This window comes from Engystomops pustulosus, chromosome 4 (genome assembly GCF_040894005.1).
Source record: "Engystomops pustulosus chromosome 4, aEngPut4.maternal, whole genome shotgun sequence".
NCBI classification, from domain to species: domain Eukaryota; kingdom Metazoa; phylum Chordata; class Amphibia; order Anura; family Leptodactylidae; genus Engystomops; species Engystomops pustulosus.
In genome coordinates this window covers 91,397,202-91,423,665 of record NC_092414.1, presented here as the reverse complement: position 1 = coordinate 91,423,665, position 26,464 = coordinate 91,397,202, and the positions used below count along the sequence as shown (strand labels likewise).

At 40.0% G+C, this 26,464-nt stretch overlaps 1 protein-coding gene across 3 annotated transcripts in view; it reads right to left on the bottom strand.

The window, feature by feature from the left end:
* The window catches only part of TBC1D15 (TBC1 domain family member 15), a 61,821-nt gene that overhangs the window by 5,353 nt on the left and 30,004 nt on the right, over positions 1-26,464 (bottom strand). For all 3 annotated transcript variants that reach the window (XM_072146724.1, XM_072146723.1, XM_072146725.1), the window contains exons 7-12: positions 20,756-20,953; positions 17,368-17,496; positions 16,532-16,635; positions 7,120-7,214; positions 5,498-5,614; positions 50-150 (exon numbers count right to left, since the gene is read on the bottom strand). In XM_072146724.1, coding sequence (XP_072002825.1) covers positions 50-150; positions 5,498-5,614; positions 7,120-7,214; positions 16,532-16,635; positions 17,368-17,496; positions 20,756-20,953 — 744 coding nt within the window. The remainder of the gene's footprint in view (positions 1-49; positions 151-5,497; positions 5,615-7,119; positions 7,215-16,531; positions 16,636-17,367; positions 17,497-20,755; positions 20,954-26,464) is intronic.

Below are 26,464 nucleotides of genomic sequence, written 5' to 3'. Positions count from 1 at the left end.
ATTTATTTTACTTCGAAAAAACAAAAATCTGAATTAGCTGTAGATTTACCATTTGATCCATGTAGGATACGAAACACCAAAATGCATCAACTTCATTCTCCATAACGTATAAAACAGGTGAAAGTAGATCACTCATACCCTGAACGTATCCTAAAGAGACATAAAAAAAAATTTGCAAATGACGGAGTATCACAGGTCCTTTACTACCCAACTGGCAGTGTGCCTACAGATCAAACATTGGCAGTTTATTCTAATTTCAATAGCCCAAGAAAACTCTGCTAAATTTAAAACAAATACAAAGTATCTGTCATAAAGAGCATGATTTTTCCATATCATGTTAAAAAATTCTAACCACTGAATAAAAATTTGAGTCAAGGACCCAGAAGACCTTTCCATCAATACAATCATTGATGGGTGAGGAATGTCCTCATACGGTCTGGTACAATCCATTGTCAATTTCTTCCTTTCCACTGGCCAATTATCATTACAATCTGTCAGAAAGGAATCAAGAATGTTAGCGGTTCTGAAGAGCCTTCATACTATGCAGACCTGTAATGTCTATTACACTGTACCGTTAAGTACGTGTTTAAAAAATAAAATTGTCCAGACAGACAAATCTTTAGAATTGCTATTTTACTTTAATTTAATGATTTGTACAAAAAAAAATGTATATTTAGTTTTTGGCTTATGGCCATGTTTTCCGCCACAACCGTGGCAAACACAGGAAGGAAAATAGATATAGGACATTACCGTCACAGCTGAACACTTTGTAACAAAGAGGAGGATTTGAATGTCATCCTGATAATATCTCAACAATCAATTTCTCATTACAGCACAAGCGATCTGGATAAATCATCCCAGCATGGCGTTTAACACTTTCACCGCTGGTAGGTCTGGAGACTCACCGGGGCACTTTAACTTAATTAGCCAATAAGCCCCCTTCAGCATCGAAAGGATTAACAAAGAAATAGTTGGATCAAAGGCAACATGCATAACATTTACGCTACTCCATCTTCTAAGGCTCCATGCCAGGCACTAATTAAGTGGAGAATAGTTCTCGTGCTCCAGTCTATTCCTCTCCGGCATCAGTAAACCTGTCTGGATAACACTAGGCTGATTTTAAAGTGGTAACAACCTAAAACTTCTGTTTTTATTTTATGGCTGTAGATTTTTTTCTGTCTCTCATTATGAGAGCTGCCATCTTACTTGAGATCTAGGAACAGCATTTAGTGATTTACTTTACAGCAGCTTCATGTTCACTGGCAAATGCAGCAGTTACCGGCAGGTGTCATCTGTGTACATAGCCAACACCCACCATGTATGGAGAGAACTCTCATTGGGTGGTCGTGAAGGGGTTAAACTCTTAACCCAATTCAATAGTTTCGAGAAGTCTTCTCCACACCAGGGTCCTCACCTGCTGCTCTGCTTTGTGACCCAGGAGTAGCAAGTACTTGTCAGCTGTACTGTAATTCTTCCAGGTCTGCTCCTGGTCTCCAGTATTATTCTTTACATATGGGGTCTCTCCATTACTATTGTCATGTGCTCTTGGGTTTCCAGTATTATTAGTTTCTGTTTTGGGATCTTCACTATTATTGTCTGCTTTGAATACAGTATTTGGTTTCTGGGGCAGTATTTTGTGCTGTACTGTGGTTGTTGATGCATCTAGGGGTCTGGTTACTGATGTGGCCCCTTAAAAGGGATTATCCGGGTTTAAGAAGTTACTTAGGGCCAGGCTGGGACGGGCTATTTAAAAATAATAAACGTGTACTTATACTTAACCCAAATTTAATGCATCCTTGAGTTTAGTTAGGGTGAATTCCCCCTAAATTCCAATCAAATACCCTACAATAAGGGGGAACTCGAGAAAAAAATATGTTTAAAAACATTCTAAATTTTTATTTCATAGATATTAAAACCAATACAAACATAAAAATTTATACAAAGAAAAAAAATGATCCCAAGATAATAGGGGAGACTTTAGCAGCCCATCTATAGCAAGCCAGTGTTACATTTTTGAACAGTGCATTTGATAAGGAACATCTCTTTCTATAGTAAATAATATACAGGTTATTACCTTCTTGCTATGGCTGTTGTCTACCCCGCGCCCCGACGCGCGTTTCGCCTATTGCTTCCTCAGGAGGCGTGTTTACTTATACTTACCTCCTCCGGGGCCGCTGATGTCCCGCACCGTGGTCCGTCTGATCTGTGTTTGTTTACAGGGGCACAGAAACCATGCACAGGGAGCTTCCGGCCGGTAAGGTGGCCGGCTCCTCCCATCCGTCCCCATCTCTCAGCAGTGTAAGCGCTGGGAGATGATGTCGGATGGGAGTTTCCGGACGGCCGGAAGCTCCTTTTGCGCCCTTGTAAACAAATGCTTTGTACTTCCTTACTATTCAGCACAATTGTGTCATGTGACCAGGGTGAATCATTTAAGCTCCTCTATACTTTACATTTGCAAAACATGCCCCATGTATGTTTCTGATGATATGAACTCACAGCAGCCTCCATGGACTTCTACTCCTCCCCGGTTCTCCATGGAGACATGCTGTGATTTCATTTTATTAGATAAAAACACTTTTCAAATATAAAGGGTATACAACCTTAGATGACATTACCCTTGTCACACAACATAAATGTAAACACAGCAAAAACAATATTTCCTATAAGTACATAGAGCTTTATGTGTCTGTAGTTGAATATTATTAGACAGTCCCTAAGTACAAGGAGGCAGAGCAGTGATTTGAAGAGACCCCGAGCTGTCAGTCAAAATAAGGGGGCGTGGTTCACAGAGTCAAACCCAGGAGATAAGAGTCAAGAAGGCTAATTTGCATCTCAGAAAAATGGCTGTAAAAAAGGCACAGTGTCTCATTGTCAGCTAATTTTGGTGATATGGGGAGGACTTGTAATGATTTACCAGCAGGCATTATTGTTTTGTGAAGTAAAATTCTAGTGACAGGTTTTCTTTAAACAATGACTTCCTTACAGTACTATTTGATATTCCAAGCTGTTTACTGGAAAGCTGGAAAAAAAATTCCAAATGCTTTGAAATTGATTGCATCATTTTCTTACAAGTTTAGTTTTTACAGTTTTAACTACACAAGTCCAAATCCCAACTCCCCTTTATTTCTTGGGTCAGTACAATCACAGAGATGCCACATTTTATATTGCTTTGTTATGTTTCTATGTTTTTAGAATCAACAAGTTAACAAAAAAAATTCACAATTTTCTAACAAAACATTTTTAAGACTTTGTGTACAGAGATGCATAAGGTGAAATTTTTTGCACGCTGATGTTCTATTGAACCCAGTTTGGGAACCGCCGATGATTCGAATCTTGTTTTCCGTTATGGCGTCCTGAACAATCATTTTTATACTTTGATTGATCGGAGAATTTTGCCATGTGAGGCTATCCAACAAACGTATGATGTTTATGTGTTTCTAGTGAAATGGAGGTGGTTTAAAGTTATGAATTCCAGCACCTGTGAGATCTGATTGCTCATACTGCAATAGATGGTTTTTGCTGTAAAATACAGAAGTCACCAGAGGCAGCTCGTACATGGGCAACTAGAACAGTTCTGCTCTCAGACACTTCTGATAAATCTGCACCAATGCCTTTAACTCATTTCGGACCAGGTCTGGAGTCTGCAGCAACGTCTTTAGAGTCAGAGACACCCAGGGAGAAGGGGGATGTTTATTACTGCTTCTCCCTTCTCCGCTCCTCACAGCATCGTGCTAAAGTAGTGCGATGCATAGAGGAGTGGAGCCGATGCTGCCGCGGGGTCTGAGGGGGTTATCAGACCCAGTAGAGCTCTGATTAACATTACGAGTCACAGGTGGTCGTTTTCCCCGGTTACTGACGCTCTTATAGATGCAGATACAGGGGAAAACTTGTAAAAGAAAAACAAAACTGTGAAAATGTCCCCAGGGGTCTTTTGTGACGTCATGGGGGACATATAAATTAAAAACACACACAAATATGAAGAAAATATTCATACAAAATACATTTACATTTCCCAATACGAAAAAAAAAACCCTGCTACACTACAAAAAACACTGCCATAGCCGCACCGTTTGCTCGAGACTATACATTTATATATCAAAACAAGCAAAATAAAATAGGGAATTCATGAGTAATGTTCATCTTGAGTTAATTTGAAAATAAAAAAAAATATGTACTATAAAATTACCCAAAAAAACAAACAAACCCCTTTTTCCCAATTTTAAACTCAAAAATGAAATAAAAAATCTTTTAACTTTTATTAAGTTTTAACTAGCTCTATGGGAAATGTTTATCATAAAGCGGTGCTTGTGCGTTGTCGTATGATAGCCCCACCGCTGCGTATTTGCAGCGTGATACATCAAGAGCCTCTTGGTGTATCGGGCAGGATGCGTAGTGTTTATTATAAAAGCGGCATGAAGGTGGCGGAAAGGGTCAAATAATTACAAGTGCTAGCAAGAGGCCCTGATAAATATGCCCCTATGCGTCCCAAAAAACACCTCAAAAAAATTTAAGGTAGCATGCAAAAAAACCCCCCAAAAAACAGTAATGGCCCTTAAACCACCGCAAACGCAAATTTGCTAAAATGCCCTGGTCACTAGAGCCTTTTCAGGCCGCGTCACTTAGGGGTTAATGACAAATTCTGTTAAGGTCTATCAAGTGAATCAATTTTTGTCTTCGAAAAACCACAACTTCTAAATTTCATATTAAACTGTACCATAAATAGCAGTCATATGCACCGATGAAATAGATGCATAACATGTTTTTATGCATATATATTAAACTTTTTTATGATAAAATATAATGAAATTCATTGCAATAAAGAGTTAACTACACTTTGCTGTATAGCCCGTCTAGATGTCAATTGAACCGGCTTACTCTTCGAGCCTTGAAAAATAGCTGATCAACTTCTAAAAGAGCAACACTTGAGATGAGAAGATTACTTAGAGACTGAAAGGGAATTGTCAGCCCACACACAAAACTACACAGCTTAGCCAGGCAGGGACACATTTAAGAAAATAAAAAGAAGAAGGTCCGGCATTGGTTATTCAATGAAACAGGGCGTTATCATTACGACATAAAAGCACAGGGAACCTGGTTTCAATTCCAGGAGAATGCCAGCGCTGACACTCATCAATACAAAGCTTTATCATTTTTCATCTGTTTTTTTTTTCCTTCAGCAATCACTTTTCTTGTTTGTCTCTATAGTGGGAAATAAACATTGCATCTCTTGTCCTGTGAGCCATAAGTTTTCACAGCGAAATAACACATTCTATGTTGAATTGTGATGGATTGCAGAGTCTGAACAAAGCCTGACAATTGTCACAGCCTTGCCAGCCACTATGATGAGAAATGAACATGCTTCTTACATTCCCCAAATAACAGCACAAACCATTCAGGCAAAAAGATAGAGAAATAATGGTAGAGAAAAGGCGTCCTTTATAAGAGACCGTGCAGACAGAAAGTTACATTATTCCTAGAGTAATGAACAACTACTTACCGAGATCAAAATCGTACATGCAATATGTCATCAAAATGTCATGGAGTAGAATTAATCCAGGATTATCTTGGCCTTCATAAAACTTGTTTGTTCGGTCTGTGCGGTTCACATCTTTCTCTAACGTGAAGGATAAAGCAAATGACATTAAATATTTGAGAGATGAACGGCTCATTTACAGCAAACTCCTATCTACCAAATGCAGAGCAGTGGCACACTTCTTCTTCAGAGCCTGGGATGACAGCTCCTTCAGAAGAATACATTACAGGGCACTTCACATTATTCCCAGGGCACCGCTACTTCAAGTCCACTAGATAAGTGTATTTTTATAATACTCCGGTAATTCTGATCAAATATTCAGTGATCTAAGCCACTTTAATGTGCAAGAGTTACATTTGAATAATCGGAAAAAATGAACCAATATGAGAAATGTGAAATGATAAAATGAATATTTAAATGGCTGAGAAAATGGGAATTTTATTAGCAGAAAAAGTTTTCACTGATGCTGTTTATGAATGAATAATATATGTTAATCAAGCTACTATCTGGAATCTAGACCAGAATGGGACTACTATTGGGTGGCACTGGTCAAGTTCAATAGTTTTTAGTGAAACCGTGCTCAGTGTTGCAGTCTAGATTATTTTTTAAACAGGCTATTAACACAGGTTGCTGATGTAGACCGATAACTTTAGTATTTGTTGTGGATCAAAACACCTCAACTGTTTCCAAAGGATAGAATCAAACTCTGATGTCTGAAACATATTCTTTTATATTACCATTTTTAAATCTACATTTAATAGGGAACAGAATGATAAGTGTATGACTGCAGGTTCTGACCACACAGGGTATGTGCTGCATATGCATTATGACAATATTTAGACAATATTACACTTGTTCTAAATGAGTTGTAGTAAGGGTCCATCTCTGACATCCCTTATTCCCTCTGCACCAAGTCCATTGGAACCAATCATTGGCGTCAGCAGTAATGTCCCTTATATTGGATATGAGACCACTGTGTCCAGTAACCCACAGTCAGGTTGGGCCAGATTTAGGCCTGTTCAATCAAAAAATTACATTAATTTGCTTTTTCAATTGGCCAGAGTGTATAAAAAGGAGCAGGATGTGTTTAGGACATGGATGACAGTGGTACAAATCAATGACAAAAAGTTGTTTTTCATTCTCTCCCTTCCATCCCTACATTGTAACATATGCTGTTGTGACTTACAGCAGCTGGTTGAACCTCATAGAAAACCTACCACCAAAATTCATCATGATACAGAGGACACTTATACACTCACAGAACCTGGCACCATGACTGGGGTAATCTTATTATGCTAATGAGCCTGAAGGGCACTGGTGGGCGTTTCCTGAGCCCCTATGTTATATATTTTCACTGGTTGTTACAATGAGCAGAGTAGGAAAGGAAGCATGAAGTTAAAACTGCTAGTTACAATGTCCATGGTTGGGGCATATAATGGTAGGAGTTGGCACTTTTCTGGCTTCATGGCAGCAGCTATAGCCCATGGTCTTCTGGTCCACCATGACATGAACAGGAATAAGTAATGTACTAATAAACTTGTTAAACATTACTTCTACATGTAGCACTTGTTTTTGTCAGAAAATACCTATTAAACTTCTGTAATCTCTGAGTCTTGAGTTGCGCTTTTCTTGCTCTTCACTAACAGATTTCCACTGCAGTTTCATTCGGAAGTATTCATCTCTGGAGAAAGAAACAGTAGTAGTAGTTGTAGAGACACCAATTAAAATAATTATTGCAGAAATGCCATTGTCGACTACATCCAACAATAACATTTCCAAAACACGTTTGCTCAACTAAAGAATACCACATTAGACCTTAATACATTTATTGAAGATAAATTGTATTATCAGTATACACGGTTCTCTCCTTGAAGATACGGAAAATAAAACAATAGACAACGCCATGAAATGGCACTTTAATTACAATGTGGAAGTGAGGCCTAATAAAAACGTCAAGTAAAAAAGATTACTCCCCATCTTTATTATACAGCAATGACGATGGGAAAAAAGGTTAATGGAATTAAGTGAGAAACTAGTGGTTTTATTCTACTTCAAATGACTTTCTCTTGTTTCCTATCTGATCACCCTGTCCAGTGCTGAATAAAACTACTTAATGTAATGAGCCACAAATGTAGAGAAGACCTGTCTAGCCACAATAAGAACAATATACACATTTAGGATGTGAAAGCAGTGCCTCAGTAAGTCCTTTATATTCAGTGAAAACCAGTGATAAGATGAACCTTGCTTATGTGTAGAAAGATGAAAGTGTGACATAGCATGAAGCTGGTGACTTTAATATACCAGTTGTGCATATACACATTTAATTTTCTATCCTATGAACACAGGAATTCATTAGGTATGTATAAACAGTAAGTATCCCACTAGTAACAATGACAAATAATTGTTGATCTTATCTGGATTACAATAGTCCAAATAGACTATTCTCTTTTCCTTCATACAGAACCCTGAAGCTGGAAGAAGAACAAACAGACGGCCTGAGTCACATTAAAGAATATGGATGAGGGGCTATGATGAATATGGGGGCTTCACCAAATCCTGACAAAATACCACAAGGGAAAGATGCTACAAACAGAACAATGCTTTAACCTTTGCGTGTCAATCATTAGTTCATAGGTTCCAGAACACGCACACAATTAGATGTGTTTTAATGCATACCCAATAATACTATAAATTATAATATGTGGTGGTATTTAGCTCTGGATTCTGCACACTAGTATATTTTTCTGGTATGGGGTCTTCTACTTTATTTTAGTTTTCACTAAGATTTGGTGGGCGGCTTCAATCACCATTTATTGCAAAATGCTGGTTGGAAGGTATCTAGCGCATACAATTTTCTGGATGCTGATAAAGAATTTGGACCTGGTTGCCTGAGCCAATTCTCAGGTTCTGCTCCTTACATGAACAAAACTATTAGACTTATCTCCACTTGGGAAGCTTACCCTATTTATAATACTCTATTGAAGACAATAGCTAAGGGGACCTCTAAATGCTGTACAATTCAGTCACATTTTTTATATGGTTAAACAGGTCTTATTAACTGTATAGAAATCAGTCCTCAAATATCAGGCATGAATGTTCATTTGAGCCATCGAAATCAGTCCTCAAATATCAGGCATGAATGTTCATTTGAGCCATCTACTTTAGTGTTGCCTAAGCTAAACACATATCGGGTCCAGGTTGTAGGTAAATTGGGAGAAGTTTAATAAGCCAACACCTTTAGGCAGCTGTACATTGCAGGATCAAAAGAGGAAGCCGTATGTATATGCATCTTGATCAGGTCAAATGTAAAGTTGTAAAAAGGAAAAAGCACATTAGGAGGTGTTTGAATATCTACAGAGCCCACTCAAGAATATATTTATCGAGTTATTCTAGGCTGTGTTTGTTTCATCAGTTTACAATGGCACATGGAATGCCCTTTCAAGTTACACGTGTGCCAGCATACTTCAACCTTTTCCACAGCAGTCTGTCAGGACAGTTTTGTTGAGCTGCCATCTTGAGGATGACATGTAGAAATGTCAGACATCAGAGAGGCGATGAAAAGCTTTGGATTCACAGATGTCCACTAACTAAGGAAGAAGATAAAGATTCCAAATCTCAAAACCAGAGACCAAGCACATTCAAGGAATCTTCTTTTACCTTCTGAAGTAAGCTATTACTTTCTGCTGATGAGGAGGCTGAAGGTAGTGGATTTTTCCTAAGGGTTAACAAACCATCAAACAGTTCTTATTGAGTGCAGACCTACATGTGTAGCAAGATATAGTTGGAGGGCACACCACAATGGGTGAGACTTGTTAGAAATGCTACTACTAATTCTCTAAATAGGCTAAATGGCAATACAGGCGGTCTCCTACTTAAGAACACCCGACTTACAGACAACCCCTGTTACAAAAGGACCTCTGGATGTTGGTAATTTACTATACTTTAGCCTTTGGCTACAATAAACAGGTATAATAGCTATTAAAGGCGTTGAAGCTTTATTGTTAATCCTGGTTCTTATGACAACCCAACATTTTTGAAATCCACTTGTCGCAAAGACCAAAAAAATAAATTGTCTGTAGTTACAATTATAAAATATACAGTTCTGACTTGCATATAAATTCAACTTAACCCCTACGGGACACAGCATCTTTTGGCCTAAAGGACGCGGCCCCATTTTTCAAATCTGGCCTGTGTCACTATAAGTGGTTATAGCTTTGGAACGCTGTGAGATATCCAGGGGATTTTGAGATTGTTTTCTCGTGACACATTGTACTTCAAATTAGTTTAAAAATTTGGATGAAATCTTTTGCGTTTAGTTATGAAAAAAAACAAAATTTGGCAAAAATTTTGAAAAATTCTTTATTTTCAACGTTCTAAATTCTCTACTTTTGATTCAGAAAGTCATAGCACCCAAATAAATTCATAACTTACATTTCCCAAATGTCTGCTTTATGTTGGCATGGTTTTTTCAGATTCCACATATTTTACTAGAATGTTATGAAGCTCAGAATTTGGGTGCCATTTTTCACATTTTTTGTAAAATCGCCAAAACCTGTATTTAGATGGACCTGCTCAACTTCTAATTGACACTGAGAGGCCTAAATAATAGCGAGACTCGTAAATTACCCCATTGTGGAAACTACACCCCTCAACGTATGAAAAACCACTTTTAAGAAGTTTGTTAACCCTTTACGTGTTTTATAGGGGTTAAAACAAAATGGAGGTGGAGTCTGCAAATTGTAATATTTTTTCACAATACACTCATTTTGGGTGGAAAATTAAACATTTGTAATGGATAAAATGAAAAAAGGCTCCACAAAGTTTGATACGCAATTTCTCCCGAGTACACCGATACCCTACATGTGGTGGTAACCTGCTGTATGGGCGCACGGCCGGGCATAGAAGGGAAGGAGGCGCCATTCAAATCAGATTTGCTATGTCACATTGTACAGGCTATAATTTTTTTCTTTTTTTTATTGAGGACCTATAGGGGCTTATTTCTTTTGCCACATGAGATGCACTTTTCTAATACATAATTTTGGGGCATCTATAGCTTATTGGTGAGATTTAATTAACTCTTTGTTGGTGGAGGAAATGAAAATCATCAATTTTTAGGAAAATTTTTATGTGTTTTTTTTTTTTGGCCGTTAACCATACCATGAAAATAGTATATTATTTTTATTCTTTGGGTCGCCACGTTTATGAAAATACTTCATTTATATATATTTTTTTTATTTTTTCCCATTTTTACTGAATAAAAAGTAATTTGGCAAAATTGTTGTTAATTTTAGCATCACCGTCTTTCATATGCATAACTTTTTTATTTTTCACCTCAAAAATCTGTGTAAGGGCTTATTTTTTGCAAGAATGATAGCTCTTTTTAGTGGTCTTATTTTAGATTGCGTAACTTTTTAAAATCACTTTTTTAGAGCATTTTTAAAGGGCATTAATAAAAAATCATCTTTATCAGAGAGAGTTTTTTTAGGTTGTTTTTTACGGGGTTCACTTTGCGGATCTAATAACGATTCTGTTTTATTATACAGATTGTTACAGACGCAGGGATACCAAATATGTGGGGGTTTTGTGTATTTTATTCAATTGTACTGAATAAAAACTAATTTGGAGAAAATCTTATTCATTTTAGCATCACCATCTTTTTATATGCATAACTTTTTTATTTTTTGGCAGATAAATCTTGTTAGGGGCTTATTTTTTGCGAGAACAGTTGTTCTTTTTAGTGGGCTTATTTTGGAGTGCATAACATTTTTTAAATCACTTTTTAGAGCATTTTTTATAGGGTATTAATTAAAAATGATCTTTTTTCGGAATGTTTTTTGCGTTTTTTTCCTCCGGCGTTTACCGTGCGGGTCCAGTAACAATTCTGTTTTATTATGCAGATTGTTACGGACGCGGCAATACCAAATATGCGGGGTTTTTTTGTGTTTTTATGTTTTTTATACTTTATTAAGTGTTTTTATGGGAAAGTGACATTTTAGGGGCTTATATTTTTATGTATTAATTTTTTATTTATTATAATGTGTAGTGTTAACTGTTTTTGCATATTTTTACTTATACATACTTGAACTTAAACCAGTGATGCTCTGATCACTGGTTTAAGTTCAATACACTGCTCTACAATACTATTTTATTGTAGAGCAGTGTAAACTGTCTGAGCAAGCTTGCGCATGCTCAGACAGTTTACAGCCAGACCCGGAAGGGGTCTGGCTGCCATGGAGACCGGGCAGCTCCGGGGCACATGCCAGTCCTCGGAGCTGCCCGGCAGAGGATCGGATCCCCCGGTAAGCGGCACGGGGGATCCGATCCACAGCGCTTACACCCTTACACGCCGCGGTCATGTTTGACCGCGGCGTGTAAGGGGTTAACACCCGCGATCGGAGCCGGCTCCGATCGCGGGTGTTAGCGCAGGCTGTCAGCTGTACTAGACAGCTGACAGCCGCTGCTTCTGGTACCGGCTCCGTTCGTGAGCCGGTGCCAGAAGCAGGACGTTATAGAACGTCCCCGTGCGCTAAGCATCTAGCCCCGGGGACGTACTATAACGTCCTGGTGCGCCTAGGGGTTAAGAACAAACCTACAGAATCTTGTATGTAACCCGGGGACTGCCTGTACATGTATGTTAGTTTGCTGTCTTTCCTATACTAATACAGCGCAGTGGAGTACAGACAAAGGTAGGAAACTACCAAGACAACATAAAAGGCATGAATAATGAACTTACAAGTGCTCTTTGTTGAGCTATATTCACCTCCCCCGCCAGGCTTCTCCATAAACAGTCACTGACTAACAATCTGTCCTGAATTCGAATAATGAAGCGGACGTTGTGTGTTAGAGGCAATTTTCTTGAAGAAGTCAGTGGCTAGTTTAGGAGGCACCTGAAGAACAACAGTGCACAAAGTATATTGACATACACAATACATGGAACGGTCAAATTTTGTTTTTCCAGGTGGAGGGTACTAGAAGGAAAAGAATCAGAATGATTGGGGTTGAAATCAAACAACCTGGCATGTCGTCGTTGCATTTTCACTTATGACTAGAACAATCCTTTAATAACACTTTGGTGTTATTATAGGTATAGTGCTCTAAATTGCTTCACTGAAAGTGTGGAAAATTTCACATTACTATGACTAAGGCCATTCCATGAAAACTATTATTGATGGTTTGATAATAGAAAAGGTAGGCTTTTGTTCCTTATGTGAATATGTCTGGTAAAGAATGATCTATTCGGATAAAGAGACTGGGGAAGAAGAAAACAACAGAAAATAGGCCAAAACATACATAACATTCTATTTTTTGCCATCAACACTCCAATAACACAATTTTAAGTGTTCTGGAAATACAGCAAAGTACAGGATTCGTCTGCTTTATCATTTCCAAAGCAACGCTAGTGTTAATCTCAGGCTATTTCTGTCATCTTACGTAAGAAAAAAAATTTAGAGACGAGTCTGAGTCTTTTCAAGTCAATAAAGGCTGCTTAACCAGATGTGATAAGCAGAAGAGATGGGAGTAATGGAGAGTAAGCAAGAAGGCAGCTTACAGCCCTGAAGCCAACAAACTGAAAGAGTCAATGCAGTATGCATGTACATCATAGCAGGGTAACAGAGCGCAAGGTAAACATGACGGTGACACAGAAGCCATTCTGCCATAGATTCCGCTACACTGCCCCAAATCACATTACTCAGTGCACACGTTACAGACAGGTCACAGGCTCAAGCAAAGAAGAAACAATCTCATATCACAGCACAAGGCATAATATCACAGCACAAGCATAAACCAAGATGGCACAATGCAGAGAAGAGTGTCTGATACTGAGATAAAGCCATCTCGCTGCAAAAGGTTTTGTTCTCACTGAGACTGGACACTGAGGGGAAGATTTATCCTACGATGATTGTGGCCACGCCCCCCTTGTCGCGTTGGATACATCAAGAGGCTTAAGCCTTTTGATGTATATGGTGGGTGGTGCGGCTGCCAGGCAAAACGCCAGAAAACTGGGGTAGAAAAAGCGATAAGTCTGCCCCTGTGTCTATATACCCTTTTTTTATGGATAGGAAAGTGTAGCATAAGACCCATATGACTTCTGTATGCACTGATACATACAGGCGGTCCCCTACTTAAGGACACCCGACTTACAGACGACCCCTAGTTACAGATGGACCCCTCTGCCCACTGTGAATCTGGTGAAGCTCTCTGAATGCTTTACTATAGTCCCAGACTGCAATTATCAGCTGTAAGGTGTCTGTAATTAAGCTTTATTGATAATCCTTGGTCCCATTACAGCAAAAAATTTTGAAACCCTCAATTGTCACAGGGGCAAAATTTTTTGCCTGGAACTACAATTCTAAATATACAGTTCTGACTTACATACAAATTCAACTTAAGAACAAAACTATGAAACCTATCTTGTATGTAACCCGGGGACTACCTGTATATGACACAAATATTATATTTTCACATGATCTGTTGCCCTCAGGTCTTTATCATATTCATGAGTATCAAAAGCTTTTATTGACAGTTAGAATGAGTTAATGCAGCAAGTCAATATTTACAGTGTTGACCCTTCTTCAGGACCTCTGCAATTCTCCCTGGCAGCTCTCAATCAACTTCTGGACCAAATTCTGACTGATAGCCGTCCATTCTTGCACAATCAATGCTTGCATTTTGTCACAATTTGTTGTTTTTTGTTTGTCCACCCGTCTCTTGATGATTGACCACAAGTTCTCAATGGGATTAAGATCTGAGGAGTTTCCAGGCCACGGACCCAAAATCTCTCTGTTTTGTTCCCTGAGCCATTTAGTTCTCCCCTTTGCTTTATGGCAAGGTGCTCCATCATGCTGGAGAAGGCATTGTTGATCACCAAACTTCTCTTGGACGGTCGGGAGAAGTTGCTCTTGGAGGACATTCTGGTACCAGTCTTTATTCATGGATGTGTTTTTAGGCAAGATTGTGAGAGAGACGATTCCCTTGGCTGAGAAGCAACCCCACACATGAATGGTTGCAGGATGTTTTACAATTGTCATGAGACAAGACTGGTGGCATCGCTCACCTTGTCTTCTCCGGACAAGCTGTTTTCCAGATGTTCCAAACAATCGGAAAGGGGATTCATCAGAGAAAATGACTTTACCCCAGTCCTCAGCAGTCCACTCCCTGTACCTTTTGCAGAATATCAGTCTGTCCCTGGTGTTTTTTCTGTGGAGAAGTGGCTTCTTTGCTGCCCTCCTTGACACCAGGCCTTGCTCCAAGAGTCACCGCCTCACAGTGCGTGCAGATGCACTCACACCTGCCTGCTGCCATTCCTGAGCAAGCTCTGCACTGCTGGTAGCCCGATCCTGAAGCTGAAACACTTTTAAGAGAAGGTCCTGGCGCTTGCTGGTCCTTCTTGGGCACCCAGGAGCCTTTTTGGCAACAATGGAACCTCTCTCCTTGAACTCCTTGATGATGCAATAGATTGTTGACTGAGGTGCAATCTATCCAGCTGCGGTACTCTTCCCTGTTATGCCAGTTTTGTGTAGTGCAATGATGACTGCATGTGTTTCTTTAGAGATAACCATGGTTAACAGAAGAGAAACAATGATGCCAAGCACCAGCCTCCTTTTAATGTGTCCAGTGGTGTGATTCTCACTTAATCATGACAGATTGATCTTCAGCCCTGTCCTCATCAACACCCACACCCGTGTTAATGGAGCAATCACTGAAACGATGTTAGCTGCTCCTTTTAAGGCAGGCCTGCAATGAAGTTGAAATGTGTTTTGGGGGAAAAGTTCATTTTCAATTAATTGACTTTGCAATAAATTGCTGTAAAGCTGATCAATCGTTATAACATTCTGAAGTATATGCAAATTGCCATTATAAAACCTGATGCAGTAGACTTTGTAACAATTAACATTTGTATCATTCTCAAAACTTTTGGCCATGACTGTACATGCACATGACGCATGTTCACCCAGGCCATGCTCCTTGGAGAGGAGGAGGGGTTCTCACCCCTCCCCTCTCTGTAGAGAAGTGATCGGCAGCAAGGTAATACAGCGAATTATGAGACATGTCCTATATTTCGCCATGCATGGTCACACAATATACACAATATACATCAACGGGGATTGATATGCAGCTGCATGTCGGTCCCCATTACGTTTTTGTGAATGAGCCCTAAGCAGGAGGTAGTACACACCAAGAACGGGTGTGCATGTGTGAGATTTTAAAGAGAACAGCTATGTTAAATAAGGGGAAGCTTTGGAGGAGGCAGCGGTCGGGCCTGAAAGGCTAAACTAAAACTTTTCCCACAAATTTATAGCATCATTCCGCAGCTCCTCCTACATTCTAACATGCCACATGCTGATTGGGATTCAGCGCTCTGCATATACATGGTAGCGGGCTCCCTTTAGTTGGGCAGTCTACATATACATGGTAGCGGGCTGCCTTTAGTTGGGCAGTCTACATATACATGGTAGCGGGCTGCCTTTAGTTGGGCAGTCTACATATACATGGTAGCGGGCTGCCTTTAGTTGGGCAGTCTACATATACATGGTAGCGGGCTGCCTTTAGTTGGGCAGTCTACATATACATGGTAGCGGGCTGCCTTTAGTTGGGCAGTCTACATATACATGGTAGCGGGCTGCCTTTAGTTGGGCAGTCTACATATACATGGTAGCGGGCTGCCTTTAGTTGGGCAGTCTACATATACATGGTAGCGGGCTGCCTTTAGTTGGGCAGTCTACATATACATGGTAGCGGGCTGCCTTTAGTTGGGCAGTCTACATATACATGGTAGCGGGCTGCCTTTAGTTGGGCAGTCTACATATACATGGTAGCGGGCTGCCTTTAGTTGGGCAGTCTACATATACATGGTAGCGGGCTGCCTTTAGTTGGGCAGTCTACATATACATGGTAGCAGGCTCCCTTTAGATGTGCAGCCTACATATACATGGGAGGAGGCTCCCTTTAGTTCGGCAGTCTATATTGAAAGGATTCCCCCAATGAATGGTTACTTACGCTTTTCTTTTTTGTAGTTGAGCTCGTTCTTCTCTTGTGCTCTCCCAAGAAAAATAACCAAGCAAGTATTTCCAACCTTCCTTTCTCAACGCATGGCAAAGACCCTACAAAAAGCAAAGATATTTTATGTAAGTCAGATGACGTAAGTAAATAAAGTTTCCTTCCCAAGCTAAGAAATATCACTTCTGATGCCACATTGACTCCAATGAAATCTGTCACACGGCTATAATCCATGAAAGCCTACATAACATTTCAGAATTTTATGTTAGTTTCCTATTTAATGGAAAAATGTGATGTACAGAGCATTTTGACAGATTACAGCATGAGCACAGTCTGATGTCCGCCACAGCCTTTGCATTCAAGGCAACAGTAAAGAGATTACAAGAACGGCTGTGTGATAAAAGGAGGGCAATGAGAACAGAACTCTTAAAGTTTACCACATATATTTTGGATAGAAAAAAAGGACATCATTCTATATTTGTTAATCCGAACAAAAGACTTTGAGGAAAAACACAATCCCCAACTTCAGAGATTATGATACCTTTATTGCTATCAGATACTAAAGTTTTACGCTTATCAGATTCAAGCAACAGCTGTCAGACACTAAATGTACTAGCCCTGAAAAAAAAGCAATGTACCGAGTAGTAGCGTGAAATGAAATGTAGACAAGAAGCAAAAGATCAGGGAAATAAACATGGAGAGAAAACAGAGAAGTGTCTTTGATTTAATCTCTAGTAAGTGTCAGATGCTATATACAGAATACATAAAGCAAGTCAGATTAAAGAAATTAAAAAAAGATGTGTAAACTAGAATTGCAAGATGAAATATAGTTTTACCCCTTTGAATATCATTTGCTTCAAGTGGTCAACATTATATATTCTTCCTTCTGAATCCATATTGCTCTCCCATTCAGCTGTTGAAACTGGCTCTCTCCTGCGTACTTCTGGCCGAGTGCCAACATCAATCTAAAACAAGAGCAACAAAGAAACTAAGTAACTCAAACAAAACGACTGCAAAAGGAAGCCGATCAGGGGAAATGAGCTTTACATTATACACTATATAGGTTTTCACAGTACAGGCAGTCCCCGGGTTACATACAAGATAGGGTCTGGAGGTTTGTTCTTAAGTTGAATTTGTATGTCGAAACTATATATTTTATAATTGAAGTTCTAGACAAATTTTTTTCTTTTGTCCCAGTGACAATTGCAGTTTCAAAATTTTTGCTGTAATTGTTCCAAGGATTATCAATAAAGCTTCATTACAGACACCATACAGCTGTACATTGCAGTCTGGAACAATAGTAAAGCATCCAGAGAGCTTCACCAGAGGTCACAGTGGGCAGAGGGGTCCGTCTGTAACTATGGGTTGTCTGTAAGTCGGGTGTCCTTAAGTAGGGGACCACCTGTATACTGAAAAACCTACGAACTTACACAGAAATTTGTGAAAACCACATGCATTAAGGTGCTTTTAATTGACCATTTAGTGTGAGAACCACTGGCAGATCATGGCTATGTGGACTTAACTTACTGTATCAAATAATTTATTAAACAGTGGGCACTGGAATGGCGCACTACTGCACCCATCTTACATCTTTACATGCGCCCACAATAGGAACGTTACTCTGTATAATGTAGAGAGTAACATAACTGATGGAACCGTTCATTGGTGCAGCAGGCCGGGTAACTGTGAATGCAGCCGAGAAGTTTTCACTCCTACCAGCCGCTCTGCTCTCTGTCCTGACACTGGTTGTATGCATTGATGTTAGAACCCAAAGCAGTTCGCCCGCAGGAGAGGTCCTAGCAGTGGTAAGGACTTGTCAGCTGTACTGCATTGATCCTGGGCCCACTCCTACTCTGAGGCCTGATGCCGCCGCATACAACAAGCACCAGGCACAGAGCAGAGCGGAACATGTAGAGAAAAAGCTGTAGTGAAAAATGGCCATGTGCAGTCCATTTTTTTTAAAGGCTACACAAAATGCCATTCATTTTGAAAGACATAATTTTTTTTATGAAACATAACTTCTTGGTTTTTTTCTTCTATCCAGAAACAGCAAAATTGTGCAGAAATTACAATTTTAAAAAGATAATTATCCGGAAGCGCTCAGGCTTACATCACCTGAGCACCTCTTGGCTCCGCTGACTGTTCATTTATTTACACCAATCTCCCTGTGTTTCCAGTCTGGTCCTACCTGTCGAGCTTGCAGAGAGCTTTGCATATTTTTACAGCTACCTGTCACCACGAGTCTTCCTCTAAATCCACAAACAGCACCTTGTCCAGCAGGTTGGAAATTCTGAGAACAAGTTTTAGGCAATGTGGGCCGTGAGCAATGTTGCTTTATATCTCCAATAATTTTTTTTGCCTAACATGCAGTCAAGGAGGTTGGGCCTGCTGGTTGCCTCCAATGCCCACCCCACCTTCTGTCTTTTGTACGCACTGCCCACCCTGCCTCCTCCACCGACTCTCTGGCTTGCCAGAGTTCTCACGCCTGTGTAGTGCATCTAAGATCTCCATCTAAGGCTCCGGCTGATGTTGTGTGGAGCATGCACAAAGCACCTGAGATCCAGACAAGTACGCACAGGGCCAGAGGCAAGATTTCAAGTGGGCAGCGCATGTGCTATCACTCTCATAAGCCAGAAAGTGATGGGGGGCAGGGTGGGCTGTGCGTACAATCAGCAGGAGGTTGGGTGAGCAGTGGAAATGGCCAGCAGGAAGTGGGGTTACTTGACTGAATCTTTGGGCCACCCCACCACCTTGACTGCATCTTGGGCAAGAATAAAAGTTGCTGACCTGAGAGCACGAGCTAATCTGTTCTATCATTGAGTGGTGGCAGAGTCTTGAAAAATGAGACTGAGCCTTAATATCTAAAGTATTACTGTGGAAAGTGCCACATGGGTGGCCCTTTCTCCAAGCAAATGCCTTACAGCCAGACCCAGGGTAATGAGTTTGAGGAGTAAACATGGAAAGAGTTTTCTGGGGGACATGGCTGAACGCATGACACACAAGGAGGAGACTATATTATACTCCTTTATATCACATCTCAAATGTAATATGACAAAATAGAGTCAAAGAAGAGCAGGGAAGGGACAGAAAAAAAGACCTGTATCTTGATCATTTTCCATTTAATCTTCCCTGGAGTTTCAGCAGGTCTACAGTCTTTGCTGCTATACTGATGGGAGGTCAGATAAGACATACTGGATTAATAGATAACAGTGAAAGCTGCTTCATTCCACATGGTTGTCCTTTTAAAATTCAGCTAAACCATAACTTCTGAAAATGACATCCATAAATTTGAGGAGCACAACGAGGGATAAACAGTTAATGTTCCTATTATACAGACCCTTCAAAATCACTTTGCAGGATGCCTGTATATTCTGTTTATTGATACTATTAAATGGTAGATTACACAGAAGACAAGGCTTAACAAAAGTGAAAACTAACATCTGATTTACAGCAGAGCAAGGTAATAAGTCAACATGAAGAGTGTTACTGCTTCCTCCAACAGATGAGATATTAAAGACATATACTATCTGACTTGACAACCCGGAACAGTTTCTTGCTATTTAAGACTCTATTTACAATAGGTATTCATGGCATCAAATCCCAAATTACCTCATCCCCACCACTAAATACAAAGCAGGCAGCAGCAGAGCCTTGAGAAGAAAGCGGCTCATCGTTTACCATGTAGACAAGAGATTTCATTAATTGAGAAGAAGCTATAATTGTTGATAAAGAAGTTACTCTCGGAATAAATAAAAACCAGCAGCATACTAAATACATCAGAGAAGAACATCTGAAGAAAAGTAATTCACAGAGCACTTTTTCTGTGTGCTATAAATATATTATGTGTGACTATGATGCTAAGAAAATAAATTAATCTTAAAAGAAAAGGAATAAAAATCTAACACATTTGTTTCAGATTAAATATCGGAAACCTGTGGCTGGTTACAAAAGAAAGAAAAGACATACAAAATTCGGACTCTTTTATTGCCAACGAGTTGCTGGAGATAAATTGAGTGTCAATACTCCGTAAAGCCTCCTGGCATATCAGTCTGGGCTAAATAACTCAAAATCAGATGTGAAGAATGTTTCCAGACAGTTCATTGTCCTGATAGATCATACTCAGCTCCTGGATTGGAATATGTTTATGTCTCGGGGCAGCATTACCATCACCCTCCTGCGTTTTCTGGACTATGGCAATACATAATTAAACACATCAATACTTACACGAGTTATTACTTCAAACCCCGATTCCTCTTGCTGATTTATTTTTAAGTCAGGGATTGCATCACCGAGGAAGTCCGCTATTTCCTGAGGCGGCCTCCGATGGGTTGAAGGATCGGTGCCTCGGATGGTGTCAACCAAGAAATTTGTGACTTTGGAAAAGTTTGACATAGTGGTTGTATATGGAGTCAACTTGAATTTCTGGAAACAGAAAGGGATATCAAGTACGTTAGACTAAAAGAAATAACATTGTTTAGTATTATAACATAAACCTGTGGCTTAAAAAGTGCAATAGCATTTGCAATGAATACTTAGGTGCTCAAGAGATAAATATTTTAGTAAAAATTATGAACTTAATCATGACATCCAGTACACACAGCCAGCTAGAGAAAATAGACTGGTGGCTACGTCCATGTTCTGTATGTAACCATTGAGTCAGTGCTGTCGATAATAGGGTCACTTCCCCAAATTGGCACAAACATTTCATGGGAAATACAACACTTAAATAAATCTAACATGTCAGGGGAGGACTGCAAGTGATTTTCTATCTTATATAACATTTATTTGGATCATCTAAGGCAGGGGTCTCAAACTCAATTTACCTGGGGGCCGCTGGAGGTAGATTCTGGGTAAGGCTGGGCCGCATCAAGTTTTCCACACAAAATGCGCTTACAAAATATCATTATTCAGATTCAAATGTCATGGCGTCTCCCAGCGCAAGGAAAGCCCCGAGCTGGGAGACGTGTTCTCTCTATGAACGCGTCCTGTGCACCGAGGGGTCCCAAGCTCCTACCGCACTGAGCCCAGGACACTCCATCCCCCCCTCCCCCCCGGTACTTGCCTCCCATCGAAGAAGATGAAGTCGCCGCTCTGACCTGCACCAAGTGCGTTCAGAGCGGCGACTTCATCTTCTTCAAGTACCGGAGGGAAGGGGATTAACCGGTTACGGGCCCTTTCCTGTTTTTTCATGTCCATTTTTCACTCCCCACCTTCAAAAATCTATAACTTTTTTATTTTTACACGTAAAGAGCTGTGTGACGGCTTGTTTTCTGCGTAACAAATTGCACTTCATAGTGATGGTATTTAATATTCCATGCCATGTACTTGGAAGCGGGAAAAAAATTCCAAATGCAATGAAAATGATGAAAAAAACGCATTTGCGCCATTTTCTTGTGGGCTTGGATATTACGTCTTTCACTGAGCGCCCCAAATGACATGTCTACTTTATTCTTTGGGTCGGTACGATTAAGGGGATACCAAATTTGTTATAGGTTTATAATGTTTTTTACAAAAATTAAAACCTCCTGTACAAAAATTATTTTTTTTATTTTGCCAACTTCTGGCGCTAATAACTTTTTTATACTTTGGTGTACGGAGCTGTGGCTGGTGTCATTTTTTGCGAAATTTGATAATATTTTCAATGATATCATTTTTAGGACTGTACGACCTTTTGATCACTTTTTATAGATTTTTTATATTTTTCAAAATGGCAAAAAAGTGCCATTTTCAACTTTGGGCGCTATATTCCGTTACGGGGTTAAACGCATTGAAAAAACGTTATCATATTTTGATAGATCGGGCATTTTCGGACGCGTCGATACCTGATGTGTTTATGATTTTTACTGTTTATTTATATTTATGTCAGTTCTAGGGAAAGGGGGGTGATTTGAAATTTTAGGTTTTTTTATTATCATTTTTTTTTTTTTTTTTTAACTTTTTTGTATTTTTATTTATACTATTTTTCAGACTCCCTAGGGTACTTTAACCCTAGGTTGTCTGATCGATCCTATCATATACTGCCATACTACAGTATGGCAATATATGGGGATTTTCCTCCTCATTCATTACAATGTGCTATCAGCACATTGTAATGAAGGGGTTAAAACGAAATAGCCTCGGGTCTTCGGAAGACCCGAGGCTACCATGGAGACGGATCGCCGCCCCCCGATGACGTCACGGGGAGCGGCGATCCCAGGTAAGATGGCGGCGCCCATGCGCCGCTATCTGTTTGAGGCTGCCGGCAGCTTTGCCGGCAGCCATCGCTGTGAAAACACCCGCGATCGGTACTAGCACCGATCGCGGGTGTTACCGGTAAGCCTTTGCTGCAATATGCAGCAAAGACTTACCGGCTATGGAGAGGGCTCGGCCCGTGAGCCCTCTCCATGCAGTGCGACCTGCCCTCTCCATGCAGGTGGGGGCCGCAAAATATTGTCCCGCGGGCCGCGAGTTTGAGACCCCTGATCTAAGGCTATGTTCACGTTTTACCATCCATTGTAAGGATACATCAGGTGGATTCTGGTGTATGTGAAAGTAGAAGGAGTGAACATTGGCAGCGACCAGCGATTGGCTGCTACTGATTTTTGGGGCGTCTCTCTATTGACTCTCTATGTTTCCTCAGTGGGGAAACATCAACAGTATAAACTAAAGGGAGGCAATGGGTTTCATGCTCCACTGAGTGTACACTGCTCTTTCCTGCTAGACATAACATTTAATGAGCAGATGGAGGCAGAGAGGAGTCCCCTGTCTGCCAGTATAAGTCTATGGACATGTCCAGTGTGTATACAGGAAGCTTTTCATATACAGGTGGTCCCCTACTTAAGGACACCCGACATACAGACAACCCATAGTTACATACGGACCCCTCTGCCCACTGTGACCTCTGGTGAAGCTTTCTGAATGCTTTACTATAGTCCCAGACTGCAATGATCAGCTGTAAGGTGTCTGTAATGAAGCTTTATTGATAATCCTTGGTCCAATTACAGCAAACATTTTGAATCTCCAATTGTCACTGGGAAAAAGAAATAAATTTGTCTAGAACTTCAATTATAAAATATACAGTTTCAAATTACATACAAATTCAACTTAAGAACAAACCTCCGGGCCCTATCTTGTATATAACCCGGGGACTGCCTGTACATGCTTAACCCCTACATGCAAAACTTGTCCTATTTGCACATACCCCTACAATTGGCGTCATGATTTTTAATGAGGTTCCCCATTCCTGACTTTAAACATCAGTGGATATCTCCAGTTCTGTGACACTTAGAAGCACAAGTTATCCCCCTGTGTTGCTAGGGGCCAGGGTTCCGAAGATATCACAGTTTGAAATGTGTCCCATCTCCAGCCTGTCAGCTAGAATTTGCCGCAGGGAGCCAGAGCTTACTGTGTTCAAAAGTATATACACACTGCATGTGCATCTTTAGCTAAACCTGGGGAAGGGTTGCGGATTGACACCATGCATATCTTTAACCTATTATGGTAAAGGTTTATTGAGTTTTATTACTTATTAAAAATTTGAATGTGAAAAATTACAAAAATCGTATTAGTTAAATGGGAAAAATACTGATTTTCTTTTTAAAAGACCTCTATGAAAAACATTATTACTAGTTGTAAAGGAATTTATAAAGTTCTGTCAGGAAATACAAGACATTTACATACATAGCAGGGTATAACCCAGGTTGGTGATTGGACAAACTCACATAAAGGCCAGTGGTCCGTTTTTTCTATAGAATTTGTATTTTCTAGAACTTTACAATTTGACAACTAATAATTTTTGACATTGAATGGCCTTGCAACCGTCTCCTCACGTTTGTCTGTATATGCGACTATATGTCTTTATTTTTTAATAAAGAATTTTAAGAAAATCCAGTGATACCATTTTCATTTTACTTTTTAAGAGGATATTTGAATAGTTAAAGCACTAAGAGAAGTGTGCACACAAATTTCTATAAATATTGGTTCTTATATTGTCACTGCATCTTATTTCTTTTTACTCTGAACCCAGAGTATACTGGAGGGTCCCAACATGCAAGACTTTGAGAGTATGATGTACAGGCAGTTCCTAGGTTACGTCCAAGATAGGTTCCATAGGTTTGTTCATAAGTTGAATTTTTATGTAAGTCGGAACTGTATATTTTATAATTGTAGTTCCAGATAAAAAAAATTTTTGCTGTCATGGGACCAAGGATTATCAATAAAGCTTCATTACAGACACCTTATAGCTGATTATTGCAGCCTGGGACTATAGTAAATCATCCAGAGAGCTTCACCAGTTGTCGCATGAAAAAAAACTAGAGCAAAACAGAAATGCAAATTGTGACCTGGACATTTAGGCACCAATGACCCTCGGTCCCAAGAGGAACGGTTTACTTAATCAATTTATAGACAGACATGTATACACCCCCTTCCCAACTATGCCCTTTTTCGTTTTTGTGTTTCAATTGTTTTGCTCTCCTCCTTTACAAATCCATAACATTTTTAATTTTCAATGTTTTGGCATATTCTGATGCTAATAACTTTTTCATACTGTAGCTCAAGTAACTGTGTAAGGTGCCATTTCTTTGCAGGAAGAGAGATTTTTATTTCTACCATTTTGAGGAGGCAAAAAATGACACAACACACTGAAATATGAAAAGGTTATTAGCGCCAGAATTTTTTTTTTGTACAGGTTTTAATTTTTGTAAATGTATGAAAACATTTCCCTCTTATACCAATTACAATATCTCCCGGTATAAGATACATCTAATGTGACTTTGATATCACCTTATACAATAATACTGTATATACTCGTGTATAAGCCGAGTTTTTCAGCACAAAAAATGTGCTGAAAAACCTTCCCTCGGCTTATACACGAGTCAATAAAAAACAAAAAACTTCTATACTCACCCTCCAGAGGCCGGATGGTCCGCGTGTCTCCCGATGTTCGGCGGCTCCTCTTCTGTCTTCCCTGCGGCTGGTCTTCGGTCTTCTCTGTGTTGTATCAGACGGGAGATACGCGTCCACGCGATCTGCCGGCTGGCGCACAATATCACGTGACGGTGTCGCCGCTGCAGGCTGGCTGTATACTTCAAGGGGGCTGGCAGGCTGGCTGCATACTTCAAGGGGGCTGGCAGGCTGGCTGTATACTTCAGGGGGAGGCTGTATACTGGGAGGCTGAGACCAATGCATTTTCCACCCTCGGCTTATACTCGAGTCAATAGGTTTTCCCACTTTTTGGTGGTAAAATTAGGGGCCTCGGCTTATACTCAAGTATATACGGTAAGTTTTTATTATAAGTACATGTCTCCTGGTAACTTTATGTACTTACCGTATGTACCTGTTCTCCAACTGTCCAATATGCTTGCTGGCCTGTCTTTATGGCATATTCGGTCATATTTACAGTTAATTACCGAGATGTACTTTTTCTTTAAATGGATGTTAGTCCTTTCAAGACGATAACGGCTCTCGCTCTACATAGTATAAGAAGTCTTTTTCATGCATGTAATTCTTGCTGTACCTTATCACGTTCCACTCCATATGATGGTGACCCTAATGTACCACCATTCTGCCTATAGGTTTTTAGTTAACTTTAGTGTCATGTTTACATTGGGATACATGTGTTTTATGCTAAGAGTTTACTTGTATTAGCACGCCTCCACCATTCACCAGGTGACTGATTATGTGAAGCTTCCGGTCACGGAAGGGTGGAGGCAGAGCTCCATATCCAGGTATGTTTAAAATAGCGTTTACATGTATTTCATTTAGACCTTGAGAAAGACCCGATGTGTCGAAACGCGGTCTGTGAAGCTTAAAGCTGCGTTTCATTGTGAGTGTTATTTTATGAAGAATAACGCACAAGTTTTTAAGCCTACGCTGTGCCGTGCTGGACTGATGGATTATTTCCTTGGTATTGTCTACCGTGGGTTGAGCTCCGGACCTGTCCATGTCCACCAC